General features: G+C 40.1%; 1 protein-coding gene across 1 annotated transcript; it reads left to right on the forward strand.

The window, feature by feature from the left end:
- The first annotated feature begins 84 nt into the window (after positions 1-84).
- TUBGCP6 (tubulin gamma complex component 6) lies at positions 85-21,428 on the forward strand. The gene is made up of 26 exons (XM_068669647.1): positions 85-201; positions 466-1,279; positions 2,639-2,802; positions 4,164-4,374; positions 4,905-5,078; positions 6,166-6,287; positions 6,620-6,695; positions 7,197-7,306; positions 9,044-9,135; positions 9,242-9,381; positions 10,005-10,154; positions 10,824-10,905; positions 10,989-11,077; positions 11,250-11,365; positions 12,027-12,165; positions 12,257-12,373; positions 12,627-13,941; positions 14,346-14,401; positions 14,654-14,840; positions 15,111-15,279; positions 16,223-16,364; positions 17,380-17,574; positions 17,843-17,975; positions 18,208-18,421; positions 19,059-19,258; positions 20,960-21,428. Exons 2-26 carry the CDS (start codon positions 527-529, stop codon positions 21,049-21,051), a joined length of 5,238 nt encoding a protein of 1,745 aa, XP_068525748.1. The 5' UTR covers positions 85-201; positions 466-526; the 3' UTR covers positions 21,052-21,428.
- Positions 21,429-25,403: the final 3,975 nt, after the last annotated feature.

Raw genomic sequence — 25,403 nt, forward strand, 5'->3', positions numbered from 1 at the left:
GGCGGGGCCGCCTCATGGCCGCCCCCTCACTCAGGGTTCCCGCCTCATGGCCGACCCCGCCTCACGGCCGCCTCAGCGCCGCCCCGTCCCGCCTTAGGGCGGCCGCCTGGGCACTGCCGCCTCCCGTCGCATGGCCGTGACGTGCCTTTGACGTCCCGGGGCCGGTGCCGGAGCCGGGAGCCGCGGCGGAGCCCGGCCCAGGTACGGGCGGGGAGCGGGGGCTGCGGGGCTGCTCTCGGCCAAGCGGCCGGGAGGGGATGGGGGAGTGGGGGGGCGAGGGCCTCAGGTGCGCGCCGGGGCCCGCTGTGTTTGTGAAAGCACTGCAGTGATTGTTATTTACAGCTCGTGTCCTAAATGCGAACTGTGTCGGTGTGCTTCTCTCTCGTTGTGTTTCAATTAAAGCACGCTCGCCAGTTTCTCGTATCTGTGTCACAAACGCCTCCGTTCCCTCCTGATGTTTTCCAGGTCCTCACATGCAACCAGAGCGCCGGCGTCGGGCTGTAGCTGCTGTAGCCTGGCAGTGGGGATGGAAATGGAGAGCATTACGCAGCTCTTCGGCGACCTGTGTGAAGCACACTTGGCCGGTTTGCCGTGGAAGGTCCACCTGGGCAGGCGGAAGATCAGCAAGAGGAGGGCGAAGCAAAATCTGAAGAGGGTCGCGTATAACGCCCTCTTCATGAACCTGTTCCAAGACGAGGCTCGTAAGCTGCAATCCAACGCTTCCAGGCTTCCCGTGAAAAACAAAATTTTGATGCTGTCTTTCAACCTGCGAGTTGGTGGCCTGGGTGCTCAGGCAGACAGACTGGAGAGTCTGGTGGAGGAGCTGGAGACAGCAGACTGCTTACCATTTACCGAGGTTAATTCTGTCTTGGATCTCCTCGTACAGCTAGCTGGGACAGGCCCTCCTCAGCTCGTGCCGCAAAAAAAGGACTATTTCCAAAACAACAAATATGTTGGGAGAAACGTCAAGTATCAGGGTTATGATTATTACGATGTAAGTGTGTTTGAGGCCGATATACAATCTCTAATAACTAGCGAAGAATGTCAGTTCAATGACACGATTCAGAAGACGCTTCAGATAATGGAGGCTGCTCCTGGAACTGGACTCCCTGCCATAGGCTTGTTCTCCCAGAACTATCCTGCTGGTGACAAGTTTGAGAGAGAAACACGTGTCTCGCTCTTCGGCGCTCTTGTCCACAGCCGTACGTATGATATGGACATCAAGTTGGATTTGCCGCCGGTGCCTGACAATGCAGATTTGTCTGGACTTGCAATTAAAGTATGGGATCATTCGTTTTGGACTCAGAGTGCATGCATGCTTTCAGTAGGCCATTTTGAAACTGTCTTTTTAAAATACAGGCAGTAATTTCATGTGTGATGGAAACGTGACAGGGTTGGAATTTAAGCTGGAGCATAAAATCATGTGTCTGTAGGCTGTATGACATGAAGCCATCAGCCTTCCCCACCCTAGTAATCTTTTGCTTACATTTTTCCTGCTTTGTATATTGAACTCCTTTGCCTTGTCTCGTCTGTTACCATTCAGCCTGACTGCTTAAGCATTCCTGTCGGAATGTATGTGCTTATGTGACCTAACTTCTTGTATTTTCTTCTTGGCTTGTTGTATCCTAAACCATTTTTGTCAGTTACTATATTTCATAAACCTCCAGGGTCCTGCTGTCCTGTGACCTTTTCATTGTGTACAATTTCTGCTTTATCATTTTTTTTGTCCATCCTATTCATTTTTGCTACTTTATATTTATATTCTCATAGAGGTACTAGATAAATATACTTTCTTTCCCCTTCTTTCTGTTTTTTACTGTGCTGGTAAGATTTTTAGTATTTCTCTTTTTAATCCATGTTTTGTTTGCTCTATTTAACATATGGATAGCACTTGCAATTCCCTTACCTCAAGGTCTTAACTGAAACTTGAATGCAGACACATTAAAAAAGAAATCCCCTGTGCACATATGGATGCAAATCATCACGGAGGGAAGGCAGAAATTTTTAATGAGTGCTGTGCTCTTTCCATCAGACTGCAGGGTGTGAGATTTCCTGAAGAACATGCTGTGTTTCTGCGGATGTAATTGTGATTGTCTTTTACTAAAACTGGGTACTATTCTGCGCATACAACCGTTGAATTGAGTGGGAGTTGAGGATGTGGCATATAAGTGCTTGAACGCTTGCAGATTTTCTGCATGTGAACAAGCGTAAGAGAACAAACTGTGTTCATTATATTGAACAAAATGTGTGCAAATTTGAAGAATTAGGGCTGTAGTAACCTGTTTAAAACATATTCTGAGCAGTATTGTTTTATTAGTGTTACATATTGTTGAATATCTAAGAGCTCAGATTGTCAATTTGTATAAGCTTACCAAAGGAGTAAATTTTAATGTCACAAGCTTGGTATATTATTTTGATGTCATTGCCATTTTGTGTGTAGGTACTGGTACCTGCAAAAACATAACAAATGAAGGAGTGCTTACAGGAGAAACTTAAAATAGATATAAAGGGGTGGGTGGGCTATGGTTGAGCTACGTTGAGTGTCTTGATCACAAACGATGGCAAAACATCTTTGTTATTAGCATATATTTCTCCAGTAGTATCTTTTCATATACAAAGCTTGAACTCTCTCTGGCAGGTTCCTCAAAGCATAGACCAGTCAGAAGATGAGGGCTTCCAGTCAGCGTCCAACCTGACTCCCGATTCTCAGTCAGAGCCAAGCATGACTCCAGACATCGACCTGTGGGATGCAGTGCTCACCTACGGACCGAGCAAACGAAGATGCTGGGAAAGAATTGGATAGTATGTGTCTGATGTTATTGGCAAACTTCCTGTGCGTCGTATGCAAATGTAGGAAGGTGCATTTCATCCTTAATTCCGAATGACTTCAGTAAAGGAATTAAATACACAACAGGAAAATTGTGTATTTAATGGACAGAATTCAATCCACTGCATTAATGGATTGCAAAAAAACTGAGAGCAAAAAAGGTCATGCAATTTCCACAAGCTAGTTCCTAAATTTCAGCTATTTTATAGGAAGACATAAAATTATCTTTGTCAAAAACACTGAAGGGCTTACAGGAACACCTGCTGATTATGTGAAAGGCAACATTTTCCTAACTAATCTGACTCTATGCACTGTGCAATTTATTTCGTTCTCAAATGATTTCATATTTTCAATTTCTAAAGAGAAATGCCAGTTGTAGAGTGCTAGAAGAATGAACCCCCTATTTCCCAGTGTTGTGTTCCTTTTTCTTTTGTCTGTAACCAAAACAAATCACGGTAACTGATGTCCTGGTGGTGGTGTTAGGCCTGTAGTTCTTTTGACCATTGGATAGAAGATGCATCTCCTGAAAAAATGCTCTAGGTAGTCCTGTTGAAAGCTTCCTAGCTTCCCTAAAAAAATAAATAGATAAAGCAAATATCTTTCTTACATTTCTGATGAACAGTGGTGTGCCTGATACTCGGAGCAGTTTGTTCAGTATGTTTTCTGAAATGTTAAGTAATAGTCTAGTGATGCATCTTCTGCAGAGCCATGCTGTCGTTTTTCCACTCTGAGCCCAAGAAGCTCATTTCTGTTCCCTGATTTTTCAAAGCCACTATAGCACACTCTGGCTTTGCTCAGAGTAAAAGACAGTTTTTCTTGTTACCGCTTTGATTTTAAGGATCTTAGAGTCAAGTATAGACGAGATACCTGAAGCTTTCATGTAATAAAAACTATTTGAACTTGGAATTTTTCGAAGAATTGGAAGGAAAATCTGTTGTGGAGAGGATGGTAATTCTCACAGGGAAGAGGTAAAATGTATTCATACAAGTCATTATGGTATTCTGAGCATATTGCTCTCATTTTCCTAATAAGGAAACTGCAGCAGGGAAAGCCACAAACAAAGCTGGAAATTCTCAGGCAAGGTCTCTTTCTCAAATGATGTTCAAATTATCTGCCAGTTTCATTGTCTTGAGTTCAGGCTATTGTTTCATTGAGTGCATGACCATTCCTCTGACAATGTAATATATTACTAGTAACCTTTTCTGCAGTCAGTACACATCACTGGCTGCATAAAATTCTGAAATGCCCTTTTTAATTAATTAATTAATTTATTTTTAGGAGATATATTTCTTTCTTCTCCTGTAGTCACCTTTTAATGTTTCATTTACTCTGACAGTCCGCCTGGTAAGAAAGAAGAACCGTACCTTACTGAGGCTGGGAGAGAAGCTTTTGATAAATTTTACAAACTTCGAGAAGGGGAATTGCAGCTGTTTAGTAACACAGTACTACAGCTTCCACAACTTGTGCTGATGAAAGAACCTGAACTGGTTAAGGATGTCTTGAATGTCCTCATTGGTGTGGTATCTGCCACATTTTCACTCAATCAGGTATGGAAGACTTTTAACTGCACTTCTTAGTTGCATTTCTTTCTTTTTGTAGATATTTCCTCTTCAAAACATTTATTTCTTTTGAGATCTTGCAATTGTGGATACTGCTAAAAAGTTGAATGTGACCTCACTGCAATAAGGTCATATTTAGATACTGGAATTATGATTTACTGCAAAAGGCAGAAGATACTTGTCATTCTCAAAGTGAAAATAGATTTATGAATTATTGAAATTAGAAGCATAAATAGTTTTGTAGATTGGGTTTTCATTAAGAAATGGGATAAGGAGTCTTATTCTGTATATCTGAAAATATTCATGCTCTTAAAATTTTTGCTACGATTTAATATGCTTATCACATTGTCCTAGATATGTACTCTGAGTCACCAGAGTATCTAAACTGAAAATGTGTCTGCATACATCCATATTTAGGTATGTAAATGTTTGCTAGTTTAAATCAGAATACAGCTGTGAAATACTTGAAGCTGTTTTGTTGTTTTTTTTTTTTTTTCTTTCTCCTCGTTTCCTTTTAGGCAGCCCAGACATTTGTGATAAAGGAGGGAGTCTACGTATCTGGAACGTCTCCGGAGACGATGCACAACCTGCTCTCGGAAGTTGCAGAATATGGGACCTATTACACGCGGCTAAGTCGTTTCTCCCTTCAGCCAGTCCTGGATTCTTCATACAACAAAGGGCTTGTGTTTCAGGTAGCACAGTTGTCTTAAATCATTGAGATTTAATGGGCCACTTATTTTAGGTTGAGAAGGCAGTGTTGATTTCACATCAGGCTGGAATTTCTGCTTTCTGCAAAACTGTAAAGCATTTTCAGTACAAGTATTTCTATTTATTCATCCCAGGTCAGGAATGGGTAGTGCCATTGTGAAGCTCTGTTAAAATCAGAGCTGTGGGCACTTAGGGTTTGCTACCACTGAAACAACAGATTGAAGGGCTTCATTACCTGTAGTATGATTTGTTTACTCATGTTGTTTTGTTGAGATCTAAAGGAATATAATTTTTAGACATTTTAGAAACATTTATACATTAAAACATATAAACTTAAAATACCATAGCTTTCTTAATACAGTATGTGTGTGTATATATGTAATATATATCATATTCATACTTTGAAACTGAAATAGAGAAACATGGTATTTAATAGCTTTAATTGCTTTTTCTCAGTTACAGAATTATTAAGTGCAAATTTTCCTTGTAAAACCTCTGTATCTTATGCTGAGCTGGATGCACACTGCGTGATACCAATTGAATTTGTTTCTTTCTAAGGCAGGGAATTCATCTAGGATTAGTTATGAAAATGTATGCCTTCTTCATACTTGATTTGCAGTTATGCTAATAGAAATTGAATTAAAAAATCATATTCAATTCCTAATCATGCTAGAAAGAGTTAGACATTTTAGAAGAGTTTTTTCCATTATCCAGTCTAAGCATGGAAGTAAGGAAACACGTTTCCCTAGGCTCACCGTAGAGCTGTTAGAGAATGGGAAGCTCTTCAAAAGGGCAATTCTGAGAAGATGAACCAAGAGGCTCTATTGTGCTGTGCCTGGGTACAGTACATCTGTGCACTGGATGTAGAACGAGTATAAAGGAGTCGTCTGGCTAGTCTGAGTGTCTGAAGTTGTGTGGACTCTTTCTTTTGTATACAAGTCCCTCTCACCTTCACACACAAAGTATTTTATTGAAGGTTTGTTTTTCTGCTGCTACAATTGATGGGAGATGAAAGTAGATTGTGACCAACTTTAACAGTGAGACTTTGTAAACGTTTTCTATTGATACTAGGCTTTCACAAGTGGTCTGAGAAAGTATCTTCAATATTACCGAGCCTGTGTTTTGTCAACGCCTCCTACTTTGAGTCTTCTGACAATCAGCTTTCTCTTCAGAAAATTAGGTCGTCAGTTGAGGTAAGAGAATAACATTAAATATTTAAGCTTTTCATAGAAGAAAAAATATAATCTATTCTTTCTTGCATACTGTAAGAGACAATATTAGACAGACATTCTTACATAGTCTTTCAGTATTTTTCCTGCATTTTCACAGGAAGACTTCTTTATATCCCTGAATGTTCTAGGAAAAACATGTAAAGTCTTGCATTTGATTTCTTTGTTATCCCTTTTATCATTCAGATGAAACCATAGGGTTTTTGTATGATACTCAGCTATAGCAAAGTTCACATCACTGTGATCTCAGAGTCTTCTGACTGAATTTCTTATATATGCTTTGATGTTTTTTATAGATACCTAGCTGAACTTTGTGGCATAGGAACAACAACACTGGGGATCAGTGGCGGAGCTGGTTCTTCATTTCCTACGGTAATCATTGATCTGATGTTTTTATGTTTTGTTCTGGTTACACTAATGACAGTATTTTTCAATAGGTAGGATTTTACATAAAATACTTCTACTCTACCAAAGATATGATCTTGTGCCTGTAGTTAGAATGTTGGGGTCTTTTCTCCAGTATTTAAAAAAATTGGAATTTTGTCCTGTATTGTTGAATCCTGAAGTAAAGAAAGGACCATAAATAAGCTTTAGAGTGCATTTAATTTCATCCTAAAGGAGATGTTTATAGCAAATCAAAAGAATCCAACTCCGTATTCACTGGAGAGAAATAGGTACATGTATGTTTGAAGTGACAATGGGTTAGCTAGCTCAGATAAAGTCATCATAACTGCAGTTATAATCTAAAGTAAGGTGAATCCAGACTTCTCTGTCTAGTGAAATAGATCTAAAGGTTCAATTCATCAATCTTTTGCTATTAAAGTTGTAGTGGAATTTGTCATCTAATATTAGAATATTTTTTTCTTTTTTTAGGGTGTGAAATTGCTTTCGTATCTCTACAAAGAGGCCCTCAACAACTGTAGCAATGAGCATTATCCAGTTCTTCTGTCTCTGTTGAAGACGAGTTGTGAACCATACACAAGGTGCGTCCACGCTGTTCTGTGCATAATTGTGTTTAAGAGCCATTTTAAATTGCAATATGGTCAGCAACTCTGCTAACTGTTAACAAGTGCTCTTAACATTTTCAGATAAAATATAAGATATGACTGTATCTGCTAAATACATATTCAGGTCCATTCATTTTGCTGAATGCTTCTTTCCCTCTCTTTTCCAGCTCAGTAACAACATATGGGTTTTATGTAAAATTCTGAAATTGGCAAATGATGCATTTTTCTTGGTGTTTTGCAAACTAGGAAAGCTCATGGTTATTTCCATTGTGTTTATGAGCTTTTCAGTAAGCACAAAAATAATACTTATAAAAAATAATATTTTTCATTAAGTAGATGTAGCTAACTAACAGCAGGAAGTAATGTTCCTTGCATTAGCACAGATTTGTTAAGCACGCACACCAATTTAGAAATGGTTATTTTATCTACTTCTGAAGAGACACTACTGTATAATTTTTTTTTAAATAGCTGTTTACAGGGATTACAGCTGTAGTCCATCATCAGTTTATGGTGATACTTAATAGATGCAGTGATTTTAAAAAGAAAAACAAAATCTGTCGAAATGTTCTAAACTGAAGATTAGAACATACCCACCCTTAGTTTTTCTTCCTTTAACTTAAATTGTTCTTCAGAGAAATTTACTTTCAGATTTTCTCTATTTAACAGGAGACTTATTGAAACAGTTCCTGCCCTGCAATTAATACCATATAGTCAGGTTTCTGAAATACCAAGGGCAGGACATCATGGCATCACTAGGAGCCTGAAAAATATGAAATTACGTGTACTAATACATAGTTATTTATAGCACTGACTCCTAAACTTTTTGCAAAACATCAATCATAGGCTATCAGTGCAGCCATGGAAGGTGACATCCATCCTCTGAAGAAGGCGTTACCTCGTTTATCAATCTGAAAGAAATTAACTGATAGAAGTTGTTGCTCCGATAGATAATAGAAACGTCAGTTCTAATACATGGAAAGTTCTTAACTTTTTACTTACTACCTTAAAATGGAACTGTGGTTCCTACGCTAGAGGTTTGCTGTTGTTTCACTGACCCAGCTTCTAGAAATAGTGTTAGTGTAGGAACTATTCAGAAAAGAGAAGATTAACTTCAAGGTGCTCAGAACCTTTTTATCTATAGCTTCAGGTAATTGCTTTTTTATTTTTAAAAAAGTTTAGGATCTCACAGAGGAAATATGAAAAAGAAAGAATATTCCAAAATAGGTGTTCTCATTATTGCTCACATATTAAAAATGTCTCTAGGTCCAGAGAAAAAGTGCTTGGTAGTGTATCTTTGTTTTATACCCTTTCAGTTTCTTCCCACAACATCTCTTTAAAATAAGTCTGTCCTGCTTCTTGCTCTCTCTGTACTCTTTTGATGAGACTGAAATGTGTGTCACCGATGTGACTGGAGCCTTTTAATATATACTTGATAAATTTATATACAGGAATAACTAGGGCAGTGTTCTTTAATCTTAACTAATTATCAGTGAAATATTCTATATCAAGGTGGTTTCTTTTAAGAAAAATGTATACACACAGTCCTGTATATATCTTTAAATATCAGTGTGACAGCACTTAATTGCTTGTTTTTATCCTGTCTATAGCTTGTGTGCTTTGATGTTTTAAAGAATACACTAATTATATGGTTGTAATAAAGATGAGAAGGCAAGAGGATTGATTTTCAATATTGTTTAATTATATTTCTTTTAGATTTATCTATGATTGGGTATACAGCGGTGTATTCCGAGACGTTTATGGAGAATTCATGATTCAGGTGAATGAGGATTATCTTTGTTTCAGAGGTATGGTATGCATACAGAACATTTCTAATGTACACAATTTTTAAATACATATATACACAATGTACACAATTATTAAATATATATATATATATATATTTATATGCAGATAAACATTACTGGACTCATGGTTATGTCTTGATTTCAAAAGAAGTAGAAGATTGTGTCCCCGTATTTCTTAAACATATTGCCAATGATGTATACATATGTGGGAAAACCATAAACTTGCTGAAATTGTGTTGTCCTAGGGTAAGTATTGGTTTAGTTCTTTCCTATCATATTGAAACAACCACGTCTCTTTAGAGTACTTTTGCTGTGTTTTTAGCAAGGCTACTGCTTTATTGGTAACTGGTATTGCTTAAGCAAGAGGTTGATCCATGAAAGTCAATTATTTGGTCTCAAGTATTTGTGAGCTGATTATCCACTCTGCTTGCTAATATCTGAACTGCAGAAATGCACATTTTTAACAACATCAGATTTATCATATATAATGCACAGGCTAGATTTCTAATTTTCCATTGTATTGAAAGCAGGAATGATGTAGGCTTCCAAGCAAGTGCCTTCCATTTTTCACTCAAGATACCTTAGTTACTAGGTCTTGACTCAGTTCTGCATAGTTCATGTATTTCAGCTCTACTACTGCCTTTCCAAAAAGAGCTTAAATAGTTGTTTATTTGTGTTTTGCAGAACAAGTTTTGTACTTGGTAAGAAGAACACGTTAAAGTTACTTTTTGTCTTTACTCTTTTCTGGGCATGTACACCAGAGAAACAACCACAGAGGTGTCTGAAGAAAAATTGTAATATGAGCTTATAATCTAATATTTTACAATTTTAAAAATATATTTAAAAGTAAATTTGTCTTTATTTTTCAGCATTATATATGTTGGTCAGATATACCTGTTCCCCGAATTTCAGTTATTTTTTCACTTGAGGAGCTGAAAGAAATAGAGAGAGATTGTGCGGTGTATGTAGGTCGAATGGAAAGAATTGCCCGATACAGTTCCATAAGCAAGGAGGAAAAGGTAAATGAATGATAAAATAAAGACCTCATTGTTGGCATTTCTTTTCTTGAATACTCATTCTTCGTTTTATGTTGTAACTTTGAAAGGATTTATATTATGGTCATAATTTTCTCATTTGCCAATTGCTGTTTGAACTGTTAGTGCAGCAGTAGTCTTCAAAGACAACGTATAAAACATGAGGCAGTGTGTTGTTATTTCTCAGCATTTTCGTATTTTCAAGGAGGCTTGGACTTCCATCTTAGTTCTTTGCAGCAAGAGATTTGCCTTGCTGCTGAAAAGCACTGAAAAATACTGTTAGGTTCTAATTTAACAAATGCAACAAGCTAATTAGTATTCAGATAATACTCTTTTTATAATTTGCACAGCTAATCATTTTGTCAGAACACTTTTAGTTCTGTCTTTCATATTGCATCAATGTGTATGTATACTGGATTGGTTTGGTTTGATGTAAGGTCTAGAGATTAATAAGCTTTCAGTAATAGTTTTAACTGATTATATACTTTCATTTTAATTAATTGCTGGATTCATATTTGGGTACTGTAATCATGGATTAATTTTAAAGTGTGCTTCTGTCTAAGTGGTGGTGTATTTCCAAGTCTCAAATAATAGAAATATTTCTACCTGTTGACTTTTTTTCTGATTGGTTGATTTATTTTTATTTTCTTTTAGGATTTGCGCATGGAAATTGCCAAACAAGAGTTAATTGTTCATGCTCGAGAAAGTGCTAGCAAAGTACTAAAAGCCATTAATGGTAAGCTGTGATGGAGCTTCATGTGTTCATGTGTCCTAGTGGGTTTGTTGATGTAAAATAACTGCATCTCTATTGAAATACAGATCGGCAAGTATCAGAACGAATGGCTTTGGATGCAAAGAAACGCGAACAGTTTCAGAAGTTGAAGGAGCAATTTGCAAAAGACCAGGAGGTATTTCTAAAGGCTAAGTGAATTTCTTAGACAAATCACTGAAAGGTTATTTTGAATTACAGTATTGAAGTTGAATGAATAGCTCATAAGGTGCAAATAAGAACTTTGTGCAGATGCATACATCACAGCTGGTACTGAGAGTGGCTTTTAAAGGTTTTAAATATTTATGCAGCGTCGCCTTGCAATAAAACAAGAGGAGATTGATGATGATTTCAGCTATGCCCGAGAGCTCAGAGAGAGAGAAAGAAGACTGAAAGCTTTAGAAGAGGAACTAGAAAAAAAAGCAAGGTAAACGTATCTTACTGGCCTTCCCAAGCTCAGATACTCAGAAATTGTCATGAAGACCTCAGAAAAAAATACTTTATTTTGCAATTTATGGCATTAACCGTTCCCAGACATTCCCAGACATTGCTCTAAAAGGGTAATGTTTGTAGTTAAAAGACAGATGCAAGGATTTTTTGTGATCTATGAGCAAGTTTGTGATTTAGTATAGTTTAGCAGTTCAGTATTTTGAGACCCACTGATTTGTGCCAATCCTGTCCAGTCTGTTTTTTGTTACGAGGTTAAAGAGAAATGTTAGCTACATCTTAGAATTAAAAGCTGAGCCCACAGCAAAAGTGGTCACATGTATGTCTCAGATCGGAAGTAAAAAGCAGAGAAGTTTACACTGATAATTAATTATTTGGTTTGCTTTTGTTGTACATCTAGTTGTATTTCATTTTATACTGTTAGATCTAAAAATACTTACAAAAATGAATGACAAACTAGCATAGCTGTAGGAACACAAATATGCTAAGAATACAGTCCTGTTTTTTTACTGTTAAAGCCTCTGTTTTTTACTGTTAAAAATTTAATTCTCAGTTCTGAAGTTCAAAAAGGGCTTATACTTCAGAAGGGAAGAGGAAAATCAGTTTGTGGAAATCTGTAACTTTATTTTCCTTTCATTTAGGCAAGAATTGATTGACCATTATAGCAAACTTTCTGATGATGCAGCCCGTAGGGAACAAAGAGCTTTATGGAAGATCCAGCGACACAAGTTGGAAACAGCCCGTATTAAGTTTCTGTTGGAAGATCAAAAACGCATTGAGGTATTTTCTGAAAAGATTTAAAGAAATGTTCTGTAGAAAATCTAGTACTTGGTACATTGAAAGACTTCTGTTTTGCCGTTTTTACTTACAGGAAATGCTTGAAAAACTTCCAGATGGAAACTACAGGAGAAAATTAGATATTATTCCTTATAAGCAGTGCCAGTTGGCTTTAGATAGAAACACCGTTGTGGAAGATCCATGTTCACAAGTGAGTTTATTTGCTTACATAAACTCCAGGTAGGTGTGCCGGGTTTCCCTCAGGGAGTTCATTTCGTAGTTCAGTTCTGTTCAGTAAACAGAAGGTTCATTATAGCAGCAGGGTGAGTGAGTAGTCACCACAGTATTTGTAATACCTGTAAAAATTTGGAAAAATTAAAATCTTACATGTAATAAAGTGGTACCCTAATAAGTAGCTTGATTATGTGGTTAGCCATACAGTGAAATAATCATTTCTCTTTCAGGTATCATCTGTGAAACCTCTGCATCCTAATGAGCCAGCTGACAGAAAAGACTCTGAGCCTGGACTGGAATATGTTACGTCTACTGACAAAGCATTGACTGTGCCACAGGTGACAAGTAATAATGCTGGTCAGCATTTTCAGCCTAAAACTGAAGGGTCCAAAAGCAATCCCCAAAGTTCAGAGCAAGCATGCAGCCCTCTATGCGGTGCTGATTCTTCACCCGAATCCAATGTGAATATAGAAGATTTCTTATCAAAGCCACAAGATGAACAACCTGTTGCCATTAGCGTGCAAGGATCCTTGCTAGATGAGGCATTTCGAAATATTAACTCGGATCTCTCGGAGACTTCTCAATTAAATGAAAATCCGCCTGTCTTGAGCGGAGCGCTGGAAGGAGAAGGCAATACACCGGCCCATCAGCAAAACGAGTATGATTTTAACACAGTTCTCAGGCCATCTGCTGCTTGGCAGGGACACGTTAGAATCGGAGAAAATGCGTTTGATGTGGAGTATAGAAGGCCTCGGTGGAATATCCACGGACATGCATCTGATGCCAACATTGGAGTGGGAGAATATGTGCCTCAGGTGGACACTTACCAGCCACGTTCAAATCCTTACGGGCATGCTTCCGACTCCCACATAAAAATCAGCAGCTACACTCCTGAAGTTGAGTCTACCCGACCCCGGTGGAATATTCATGGGCATGTTTCTGAAGCTCATATTAAAATTGGGGAATATGCTTCAGAGGTAGAGCTCTCGAGACCTAGGTGGAGCATTCACGGACATGCTTCGGAAGCCAATATTAAGATCGGCGAGTATGTGTCAAATGTAGCTCCCGCAAGGCCTCGGTGGAACATCCACGGCCATGCATCTGATGCCAATATTAAGATCGGTGAAAACGTGTCAGAGGTTGTCTCAGCCAGACCTCGCTGGAACATCCACGGGCACGCTTCACAGTCACACATCAAAATTGGAGAGCTGGTTTCAGACACAGAGCCTTCGAAATCTCGTTGGAGCCCGTTCGGTCATGCATCCCAGTCAAGTATCCAGATAGGGCAGTGGGCTCCATCTACAGAAGATGATCCAATACCTCACCGTAAACCCATTTCTGGCCCTTCATCTGACTCAACAGTTCAGCTGCTTCTGTACAACGAAGAATTATCTCCTGCTGAAGCAAGTAGAAAGGAAGGAAAAACATCACAAGTTAAGGAAAAGATTTCACCACAGTCACAGTCATCTGACAGTGGTCCAGTCTTTCCTGATGCTAGTACTGATGATGACAAAAAAGAATGTACACCAGAAGAGAAACAAGAAGGTAAAATAAAATTACATTTATTCAGTCAGCATTTAAGAGGTTTTAAAAGTCAGTGTTCATGTTCAAAATGTGTACTTATTTCTGAATTCCTTGTGTATGTTTTTAGATGCTATTAGAATTCGGAGGCAAGAATTTAACTTGGTCTTGTCTCCTGTATAAAAGAAACAGAGAAATAAGAATAATTTTTAAAAAGGGCCCGAAACTTCGTGAAACAGGACCTCATGTGATCCTGGGTGGAGAACATGCACAAAGCTGCCTGGGTGTGACTATGGAGAGGGACTATTACTGGGGTGGCTGGTTATGTGACAAATTAGAGGAATTTTGAGCAACTTTGGGAGCAGATCTGAAGCATGAACTAAGTACTGTAAGCAGGTCTGAGTAATTTTCTTTATTTGTAATTACAGTAATTGCAGATGGGGTCAGCAAGGACCCTTCTCCAGATTCCACACAGAGCGTACAGGTAAGAAACAAACTAGGAGTGCAGAAGGCTTCCTGTTCCTAGTGGTCCGGTAGTTAAGGTAGTAAATCGGTCTAAATTTATTAATCATTGTAATACTGTATCGGTTTTGTACATCAAAAAACTATAGGCAGGTAAGCTCTCTGATTTTCAAATGGAACAACTAGTCAATTAACTGTGAGAACAAATGAAGTGTGAACAGATAAAACCAGCAGCTCTCCTATGAGTTATTTTTGTATTTTTTTTTTCTTTTAGGCAGAAGAACCCGAAAAAGCAGTTCCACAGGATACTGGGCCTCAAGAAACTGTACTTTCTGAACCTAGTGCTCCCGAAACTAAGGATGAGGAAGAGGAAGATACATGGAAGAAAGAACAAGCTTATTTGAAAGCCTTATCGGATCAGTACTGTATTGAAAAATACCAAGATAGTTACGATTTGATGTGTGAGTAGAACTCATGGAATAGTAGATCAAGAGGAAGATGTAGTAAACTTGAGCAAGAAAGCTGAGTGACAGAAGCACTACCTGAATTTCCAGTAAATTATCAATATTATGAACTGCACCTAAACAATTTGTTTCTAGCACAAAGATGAGAAATACTTGTTGACACATTCTGATTTTCTAATGCGGAGGGGTTTGTGGAGATTAATAGAAACAGATCATCACATCACTTAAGTATAACAACTTACAATGTCTGTATATTTTTAAATTTAGCAGAACTACCAGTTTCCCATCTCCTGCATCATGTGATACCAAGATCATACACTTTTCCTGTGGACCCTATGGTGCAGTCAGCAACAGATGAAACGGCTGTACAGCTGAGTGAGCTCCTGTCCCTGCCAGTGCTGATGAAACGTTCTATTACTGCTCCCCTTGTCTCTCAGTGAGTACCTGTTAGAAATAGGGAATCCATTTTACACTGATTAATTCTTCACACTTCATCAAGTATTCTTCATTAGTGCTTTTCTGAGACTAGAGTTGCACACAGAAGTGTTTTCCTAAATTTTCTCTTTGGTCCCAGAAGTGGTCCAGTGGATGTCCATTACTGACTAAAAAGTTCAGATTTACATTATAAATAGTAACATAAATATATATTTTTAATTGTAAATGAAAAAATTGAAGGTCTGTTTTGACATACAAAGGCTTAGTGGGGAAGAGCTTGCTATCAGAATGCTGAATTTTGCAGCAGTTTGCATTGCAGTGTATTATTTATAAGGTTTGTGCTTTCCTGGGTAGGTGAAAGATGAGGAAACAAAAGAAAATTGTTTATGCAAAAGCTTGTGCATATTGAGCAGGATATTTTTATGTTTCTATGGGAACTCCATTGTCTTCAAGGCTGTTTTGAAGTTTAATAGAAGCTGTTCTTGTTCTGCTGGTATATAAAAGGAAGCCACACATGTTGGACCATCTTATTAATATATCTAGTGGTATATTAGTTCTACATAGAAAGGTCTAATTCACCCGCTTAGTTTTAAACATCCATTTTGGCTACAAGAGGTACGTGTATACAGGTGAATGTTTTCAGCAAAGCAGAGTACATTAAGTCCAAGCTGTGTGCTGGCAGAATTAGCCTGTCCCTGGTAAACAGATTACATTATTTAAAGTTTAAACCCCGTCTTCTGAAGTGGCAGGTTCTAATTCCGGCATATTCTGGATGAAGATTTTTGATCATAAGCTTTGTTTTGTTCTCTTTTGCTTATGTGAATGTCGTCCTGTCTTGGATATCAAAGCACTGGAGCGTTAACCTGAAGTAGCCACAGCTGAATGTTAACAGTAAGGAGGAGGTCCTTGTAAGAATAATACCTTTTCTGTGTTTTCATTCTTAGTGTTTCTCTTGTGAATAAAGCAATAGTTGATTACTACTTTGTGGAGCTGAACGTAGAGAAGCATTTTGAAGCACTGAGACATTTTTTATTAATGGAAGATGGGGAGTTTGCTCAGTCACTCAGCGACCTGTTGTTTGAGAAGGTATTTGCTGTGTCTTCTTAACCTTTGTTTTTTTGGTTGTCTGTTTTAGCTCGTCTCCTCTGGATTCATTTGGCTGGGAGTACGAGAATGGTGTGAATTAGAATCCTAGCTTGTGCCTCTTAAGCTCTTAAGGACTGAGGCAAAAGGTCTTTGCTCAGATCCTAAGGAAGAGAGTAATATTTCCTGTTGCTAATCCCAGCAATACAGAGAGTATTTGGCACACTGAGAGTAATGATTTCTAACTTTGACAGACCAACAGTTATGGAAGGAAATTTCACTCTTTCCTCTGAGAACTGCTGCATTATTGCTCTGCCTACTCCCATCTGCCAGCAGCAAAGCTGGAAGAGCCTGTTGCAACTTGCTTGAGATCCAGTGCAAAGGCCTGTGCTGTAAAATGCCAACTCTTGCTCCAAATATCCTATAGAGCAGAGGGAAGGATATTGAAGAGAGTGCTGGGCTCTCTGGTGAGGCTGCATTCTTGTGACTTACCCCTGTGTTCAGGGGAAGGCAGCAAGGTAGGAGGGATAGGCAGGGTTAATTTATCTGATTGTCAGTCAGATACGTGCCTGTGTCCCAGGATACGTACACATATCCTTTTCCCAACTAGGGGAAGCAGTCTGGGGCTTAGACTCTTTGAACATCTTGAGTTGTGTGCCTCTGAGGGTGCTAAGTCAGTGAGATGTGCAGGCTGGAGTCAGGCTGGGGCTTTCAGGCCCACCGAAGCCCAAAGGCTGCATTCCCTGCAGCAGGAAAGCTTCGCAGCTCCTGAACCACAGCACACTGCAGTCCGGCATGTCAAAAAGAAATCAGTGCAGGTATGGGATTGCCTTGATGCTGCGGACAGAAATAGTTCCAAATTTTCTTCAGTAAGTTGCTTGTGTATCCCTACTGCAGAAGTAGGACCTTCTAGTCTGAATGGTGGGGCAAGGAGGGCAGTCACCACTTTAATTCACCTGTGTTCAACAGCCATCACTCTTTATTAACACTGTATAATTAGGATTTCTTCTTCCCATAGCTTGGATCAGGGCAAACACCTGGTGAACTGCTGAATCCACTGGTTCTTAATTCTATCCTGAATAAAGCGTTACAGTACAGTCTTCATGGTGACACCCAGCTTGCTTCCAATCTTTCTTTTGCCCTCAAGTACCTTCCTGAAGTGTTCAAGCCTAACGCGCCCGATGCTCTGAGTTGCTTAGAGCTCAGATACAAGGTAAGAAAATGTGTAGAAAGCAGTAGTACTGCAGTGATACCATGGTTCTTAGGCACTGTGGTTGAATATGTTCTTAATAATGGAGTACCTTTAAGAATGGAGTCAAAACTTGTGTAATTGGAATTACAGGATTTACCTATCCTGGCCATTGCATTACATTAATAGATATGTATTAATTTATATGTCTCTGAAGTACTTGCATCTGAAATATTCTAATAATTTCTAGCACAGAAATGCGTTACAATCAGCACTCGGTTATTTCTTTTAGGTTGACTGGCCTCTGAATATTGTCATAACGGAGAGCTGCATGAATAAATACAACAAGATCTTCTCCTTTTTGCTTCAGTTGAAGCACATGGTGTGGACTCTCAAGGATGTTTGGTTTCACCTAAAACGCACTGGTAAGTATAACAAGTGCTGTTTAAAATGCTTTTAGCACTCTGTTCTTGACAATTGATGATAAACATGATTTAAAACAGTCATGTCAGGCTTCAGAAGTCACAAGTTAATAAAGAAACTTCCTTGGCATTTTAAGCAGGCTCTACTAATAGAAACGTTCATTCTTTTAAGAATCATGAGCTTAGACAGTCTCAGTGGGTCCTGAAGATAATATATTTCTGTTTTTATTTTCAGCTCTAGTGAGTCGCACATCAAACTCTGTTCAGTTTCGACAGCTCCAGCTGTATAAACACGAAATGCAGCATTTTGTGAAAGTTATTCAAGGTTACATTGCTAATCAGATTCTTCACGTTACGTGGTGTGAATTTGGAAACAAACTGTCTTCTGTTGGCAACTTGGAAGAAATTCACAGAACACATGCTGAATACCTCAACAAAGCAATCTTCAGGCAAGCGAGCACGCTTATTTTTACTTCAAATATTTAAGTAAATGGAGCTGCCAGTCTACCCATCTGTTTGGCCTAGCGTATGTGTGCAAAATTGGCTTCTGACTATAAAGACTACTAAGTCTTTGTATAAGTAGTCTTCATATATAAAAGTGACTGGAGTAGAAGCCTTCTTATGAAGGGAAATAAACATCATGGCACATAACAAGATCCATACGTTGATGCTTTTCCTCAGCTACCCATCCATAGTCCCCCAGACTCCTTGGAGCTGTCTCCAGCTCCTGTTCACCCTGTTGCTGTAAGCCTCAAGTCCACCCAGGTTGGGCAGCTCTAATCTGAAGACTAAGGCACGCTTGCCACAATTGTTTTTTCTCACCCCCGTCCTTGTCATGTGCAAATGTGCAAGTCATTCTAGAAATCACATACAAAAGTGCAAGTACCAGTTTCTTGGAATAGCAAGCAAACTATGTTAGGTTTAGGCCCTTTTTAAAATCACTGTTGCAGTTGGCTGCAGACTTGGTGGATTTATACATTTTTAAAGCAACTAAAGAGGCAATGTAAAGGATTGTCACCCCGTTTTTTTCTTCCTGTGGCCCATAAATGATGTCAACTACATTTAACATTGTTTTTGTTTCCTTAGAGGTCTGTTGACTGAGAAGGCTGCCCCTGTGATGAACATTATACATAGCATCTTCAGCCTCATTCTGAAGTTCCGCAGCCAGCTGATCTCTCAGTCGTGGAGCTTTGATGCTGGGAAGCAGATGGCTGTTCATCCCAACTTCGGTTTGATGCAGCAGTCATACAATACCTTCAAGTATTATTCCCACTTCTTATTCAAAGGTAAGAAACTGCATAACTTCTGGGGCAAAGATAGAAGAAAACAGCCAACTGAAAAAAATATTATAAAGAGCTTTTGGAAGTACGGTGCATATAGTAGGAAGATGTGTGTACTTACTGTGTGTTAGAAAATGTAGTTCCCAAATGAAAGCTGTGTTACCTGCAAAGGTCTGCATATCCATCAGTTAAAATGTCCACGCAAGGAGTCTAACAGATATCCCCAAACTGACCATAGCTCTTTGCTAATTTGCAAATAAAGATTTACTGCTTAGCTCTCTCTATATATGCTTACCTTTCTCTTTTCTCTGGAATTGACTTCCGGAACTTTTTATTGGCAGCAATGAGAGGTAGTTATAAGTAAAATTAGTTCTAAGCTTTATCTGTCTGCATCAGCTGATATTACTGTTGTTAGGAGATCTGAAAATTCTGACTCCCATGTTAGGCTAAGGCTCAGAGACCCTCCTGGCAGTATTTGAAGCTTATATCTGATGCTCCAGGCAAGTATTTTTCAACAGCACAGGTCATTTGCCAAATGCTTTGTCCTTTAACATGATAAAATTTCTTCTTGCTATCAGCTTAGTCTATAATATGAGGAAACGGTTGATGCATCTTTCCATTTGTCTTTCAGGCCTTGCTTATGTTTTTAGATGTTACTTGTCCTTCCCCTGAGTACAAAGGTAGTTCACAGGGTTTGGTTTCTTTTAGAAACCCCTTAGTTCCTGGAGGAAGTGGAATGTTTCCTTAGTTCTCTTTTTCTAGAATATTTTCAAGTCAGGTTATATTCTTCAGGAAATGAGCTGCCCTTCTTATTCTTTAAGGGTGTCCAAAAATGGTGTCAAAGGACCAAAAACAGATATTTCAGGATGAGTTAGAATGGCTGCTTCCAAATTCGACAGGAAGTCAGAACACCTCTGGGAGCCACCTAAGCCCATACTACGAGATCTATGGTTGCTTCATGGACAGAGATTAATAAAGCGTCCTGTAAGGAAACCTGCTGAGTGACCCAGTTCTTTACACCCTCTTTATTTAGCACTACAAAACAAACGCGTGCTTGTTCATCTACACTTGTTCTTCCGATCACCGTGTATTGTAGCGCGCTCTCTTTCACAATGCATCGATCCAGTATCCATTGAAAGCCAATACAAAGTAGTCTGGACTTCAATGGCGTTGGTGCAGGCCCTAACTTCTAACTCTACACCTTCCCTTCTTCCTTGCATGCTACTGCTGCTTGCTGATTCCCTTTCTATTAGTGCATGGGATGTTTATGAGCTCAGGAAGTTCCAGTTGCCTCCTTTGCTTTGTTACTAATGATGTTTAGAGCAGTCAGTTCGTTTATTCATAGAGCTTGAGCAATTTGTCCGGAGAATTTGTTTGATATCCTCTCTCACAATGGATTTTGCCTAAGAAAACCTCAGCAGAATGCCTCTCCCAGAGTTCACCACAGGACCTAAACATGCTTCGTGTTCAGCTGATACTATGATAGGAACATACCATCTTGTTGTAAAAGCAACTTGGAGAAAGCATATTCTTTACTGGGATAATACAGTTTCACTTAAAATTACACGTGTAGCCATTGTCCTTAGATTTCAACAGCAGGCTGTTTTTTTTTGTTTGTTTGTTTTCCTTAAACAAAAATGCAGAGATACTGGCTGACATTAGAATATTAATCTTATTTGAAACTTTTTATTTTTCTTCTTCTTCCAGTGGTAACAAAGCTTGTAAATAGAGGATACCAGCCACATTTGGAGGACTTTCTACTGCGAATCAACTTTAATAACTACTACAAAGATAACTGAGACCTTCAGAGTAAGGATCACTGATAGCATGGTAAAGCCAAAACAGATAAACCTATATGCTTATAACTTATAGAAGCTTATGTAAATGCCATGCAAGAGGCATTTTTCTCCAGTGAAATAACCCATCATCTAATAGCTTGAAGAATATCAGCACCACACGCAGAGAACAATGTGTCTTAAAATTTGTAACACCTTCCAGTTGCTTGATCTGCTGAGAATTGATGTTGTCATTATTGCAAAGAGAAGATGAGTGCCAAGTCTTAACAGGGGAGAGAGTGTAGAACTGTACATCTGTGAATGTGTAAATGTTGTATTTTCAGTGTTGTTATTTCCTCCAATGTAAATACATCTATGTGAAATAAAATATACTTTCTACATTTTTTTAGACCAGTATGAGGTACAACCGTTCAGACAATCTATTTGATGTGTTTTATTTACACTCTGATCTTACTTCTCAGGCTAAAGATGGTAATTAGTTTCTTGAAGGCTGGTAGTTACAGTGGAAGAAGGGGCCTTGATAAAACGCAGTAAGATCTGCTCACTAGGAGCTTGGTAGTTGGATCACTCATGCCCAACTTACTTTCCGTACTCCTCATTTAAGCTATGCATCTTATTTTGCACTGATTATGTAAAAGAGCTAGAACAGAAATTCAGCATCACTAACCTGAAACAAAACTCTAGCTGCTGCTCCCAGCTGCAGGATCACATTTCACTTTTTTCATAATTTTTCTGCTCCTTGTTTGCTTTCTATTTTTCCTTTTAACATTGGCAGAAGTGATGATTGAATGTTTAACTTCATGGTATGACAGTGGTGTAGAGAGGCAGTCCACCTGGAACTTTTCAGGTTTGAAATACGTTGATTTTGAGATTATGAGGTTACAATTGCTTAAATATTCATCAGAATCTCAGTTTCTGATTAGTGGTCGCTTTAAGTTACAGACACAGCCACCATACCAGTACTATGGAATATCGAATACAATATATTTTATATGTATACAATTTTGCATGTAGCTTTTTCTTTCTGAAATATAGACCAGGTTGCTCCAAGCCCCATCGAGCCTGGCCTTGAACACCTCCAGTGATGGGGCATCCACAGCTTCTCTGGGCAGCCTGTGCCAGTGCCTCACCACCCTCTGAGTGAAGAATTTCTTCCAAATATCTAGGCTAAATCTACTCCCTTTTAGTTTAAAGCCCTTCCCCCTTGCTACACTCCCTGACAGCCTTCCCATAGGTCCCTTTAGGTATTGGAAGGCTGCACTAAGGTCTCCCTGGAGACCAGTGGATGCCTCTCCTCAGGTTCCATGGATGTGTGCAGCTTTAGCTTAGGGACCTGCAGTTCCTTAGCTGGTCTCAAACCTGATCTTCTCTCGTTCTCCCAGAATAGGAATGATGGCAGGAGCAGGTGGCTTGCAGATTTATGTATTTTGTTGCATGTTTGGCTACCTGACTTGCTCATCCAGAACTAAGGCAAGTAACTGTGTGTATGCACAAGTTTCCCTTCTGGTCCGATGCTGCCTTGTCCTGACACACAACTCTCCACTAGAGAGCAGCCAAACAGCTTCCAGAGGGAGCGGCTGGTGTTTGGGACTTCAGCGCTCTGCACTGCAGCACAGCTAGAGGGACAAAGTCGCAGCGTTCCCCTGAACCCAGTGCAACTGCAGGAGGAAAGCCCCCACCACCCCCCTGTAGCCAACTGACCTGCCTTAGTGCCCGAGCAGGCCACGGACACAGCGTGCAAAGATCATGTGGGAAGAAGAACAAGAGATTTAGAGCCCCAAAACTGAGCTCCTGCTGCCATTATGTAAGAGCAGCCATTGCCTCTCATTTGATTTCTAGAGGAGCTCTGTGTAATGAAGGAAAACAGGAAGGTTAGCAAGAGCTAAAAAAAAAAATAAAAATCCAACTTCTCAAATGCCAGCCCCAAGCACTGCTCATCCTCCTCCCACTGCGTACTGGTGCAAGATTCCCCAGCACGGTGTTATAAAACCTGCCTCAGGTTGCTGCATTCCAGCTTACTCCATTCCCTGTTACTGACACACTAAACTGGCAAAGAATCGTCAGTTTCTTGTAAATTTATCCCAAAAGTGCTTTTTTTTTTTTTTTTCTCCTTAACCTCTTATGCTTCTTTCACCTTCCTATTTCCAGTTTTCAAACATTTACAAAGCTAGTGGGCTGGGGTCAGACTACATGACCTGCAGGGGGTCAGCTCCAACACTGCTGCTTGAATTCATTTGCCTCACATGCCTGCGCCTCGCCCCCGCTCTGTAACGCTGAGTGTGTTATCCCAATTCATCCCTTTGGTGCACCTTCTGAAAAAAGAAAAAAAAGATTTTACAGGTGCAGCCTGGCAGTGATGCCCTTGTTCCTTACAGACAGAAGACTTAAGGAAAGAAAAGAAAGTACAGAAGTGAGCGTAGGCTGAGCCCGGCCTGCAGCCAAGCAGCCGCACAGGTGCTCCCTCAGCCCCCATCACCCGACATGGGCAGGGAGGGAAAACAGAGAAAGAAAAACGAGGGGGCAGGAGCAGGGAAATGCTGCAGAGGCCTCGCTCCTCACCTCCCACAAACAGATTGGCGCCTAGCCCTGCTTGGAGTGACGGCTCCTTTGGCCGACACCTCTGATTTTTTATGTTTTTATCACTGAACAGGGTGAGCTAAGGTGTGGAAGGAGCCTTGTGGGCACTTTGGGCCACCTGTGTCCCCTCCCAGCCCCTCGCCCACCGCTCAGTCTGGGGGCCTTGGGGATGGGGGGGTGAGAAAGCGAGAAGGCCTTGACTGGGAAAACGGCCCAGCTGCAGCCAAAACACTGGGGTGTTATCCTGTTATCCGGGCTGCCTGAGCCACAAAGGCCAAACAGCACCCGAGGGCTGTGAGGAAACTTAACCTCCTCCCGTCCAGTACCAGTAGTTCTAATTTGGAAAATACTGCTTGTTTAGAAACAGCACTTCAGAAATGAAGAAACCCCTCAAACTGGAATAACTGACGCGTGTTTTCAACTCAGTGACAGTCTGTGGGCAGATCTGCAAAGCGCTCTCTCTAAAACCTCTGAGTGCCATGGACTGAAAGGAAAGTCAGCCAGAAACCTCTGCAAGGCTGAATTTTGCCTCAGAAACTTGGAACCAATAACTCCTAATTGCAGAGAAATAGTGGAGGACGGCCAGCCTGCTTGCCCTGGGGTGGGCAGAGGGCGAGCTGGCTCAGTCCATCTTCAACATCTTCGTGGCTTCCTTTTCTTTCACTGAGGAGAGATCTGGTGCCTCCCAGTCTGGGGAAGAGCTGAAAGGCCGCTCCTCTTTTCTTTCAGCAATGGCAGGAGAGGACAGAGGAGGGACACCAGTTTCCAAACAGAAACGTGATGTCAGTCTTGCTCCTGAATTTGTTAAATTGCAAAAAAGAGCATTTCAGACACAATGCCTGTGGTGCTGACAGGGAAAGGCAGAGGGAAGCAGCCAGCAGCTGCCCCAGCTGCTCCTAGCGCTGCCCACAGCATCAGCCAGGCATCCTTTTCGCTTCTGACTGCAGCTCACACACCACAACAGGGAGGCTGCCTTGGTGACCAAGCAGGCTTTGCACCCTACCATGCCAGGGAGTCAGCACAGCTCTGCCATCCTCAGTGAAATCAGTTCCCAGGGCTTCATGCTCCCCAGCTGAAAAAATGAAAAGACTTTTTTTTTTTTTAACAAAACTTTTTAGCAAAAAAAAATGGAGCAAATGATATTTAAACATCAGTTTAATTATCTATTGTTATACTGTATTACTAAAATATTAATTTTTTTAAGTCCACTCTAGAATTAAAAATAAATAAAATCAAAAAAAACTGCACATGAAGTAAGCTTTGCAGGTTCACTTAGCCTACTAAAAATGTTTCTGCTTACGCTTGCATAAAGTGTGATTAAAGCTCACCTCTGGATTTATTTGCTGAATGCGCAGGTTTGGCAAGAAACCTGCAGTGCTGCAACCTTGTCCTTGCCCAGCCAAAACAACAACGGGAGAAACAGGAACAGCTCAGAGCTTCAGATTTTTGCATGCCTTGGCTATGGAGAAGGGCAAATCCAACTTCTCTCCTTGTTTTTCTGCTCCCCTGTTAATTAGGGAGCTGCTGTAAAAACTGCACAACTGGTTATTTACCACGCCTGCCCCTTCAGCCCTCTGTCACTGCTGCAGAGAGGTTTGACTGCCCCTAGCACCCCAAACCTGCCATTCGGGTGCTGCATAGCTCAGGACAGCACAGCTCTGTGACATGACACAGGCAGCCCCTGGTATCTTTTGTTTTCCCCATGTCACACTGCCCTGTCACAGAGCAGCTGTGTCCAGCAGTCGCAAGGCTGACCTGGGGGTGCGGGGAGAACCAAG

The sequence above is a fragment of the Anas acuta genome, chromosome 1 (genome assembly GCF_963932015.1).
Source record: "Anas acuta chromosome 1, bAnaAcu1.1, whole genome shotgun sequence".
Taxonomy (NCBI): domain Eukaryota; kingdom Metazoa; phylum Chordata; class Aves; order Anseriformes; family Anatidae; genus Anas; species Anas acuta.

Coding starts and splice junctions, on each gene's coding strand:
- TUBGCP6 (XM_068669647.1), top strand. CDS start 527: ATGGAAATGGAGAGCATTACGCAGCTCTTCGGCGACCTGTGTGAAGCA. Junction 1,280..2,638: donor TGTCTGGACTTGCAATTAAA/GTATGGGATCAT, acceptor TCTCTCTGGCAG/GTTCCTCAAAGCATAGACCA. Junction 16,365..17,379: donor GCGACCTGTTGTTTGAGAAG/GTATTTGCTGTG, acceptor TTCTTCCCATAG/CTTGGATCAGGGCAAACACC.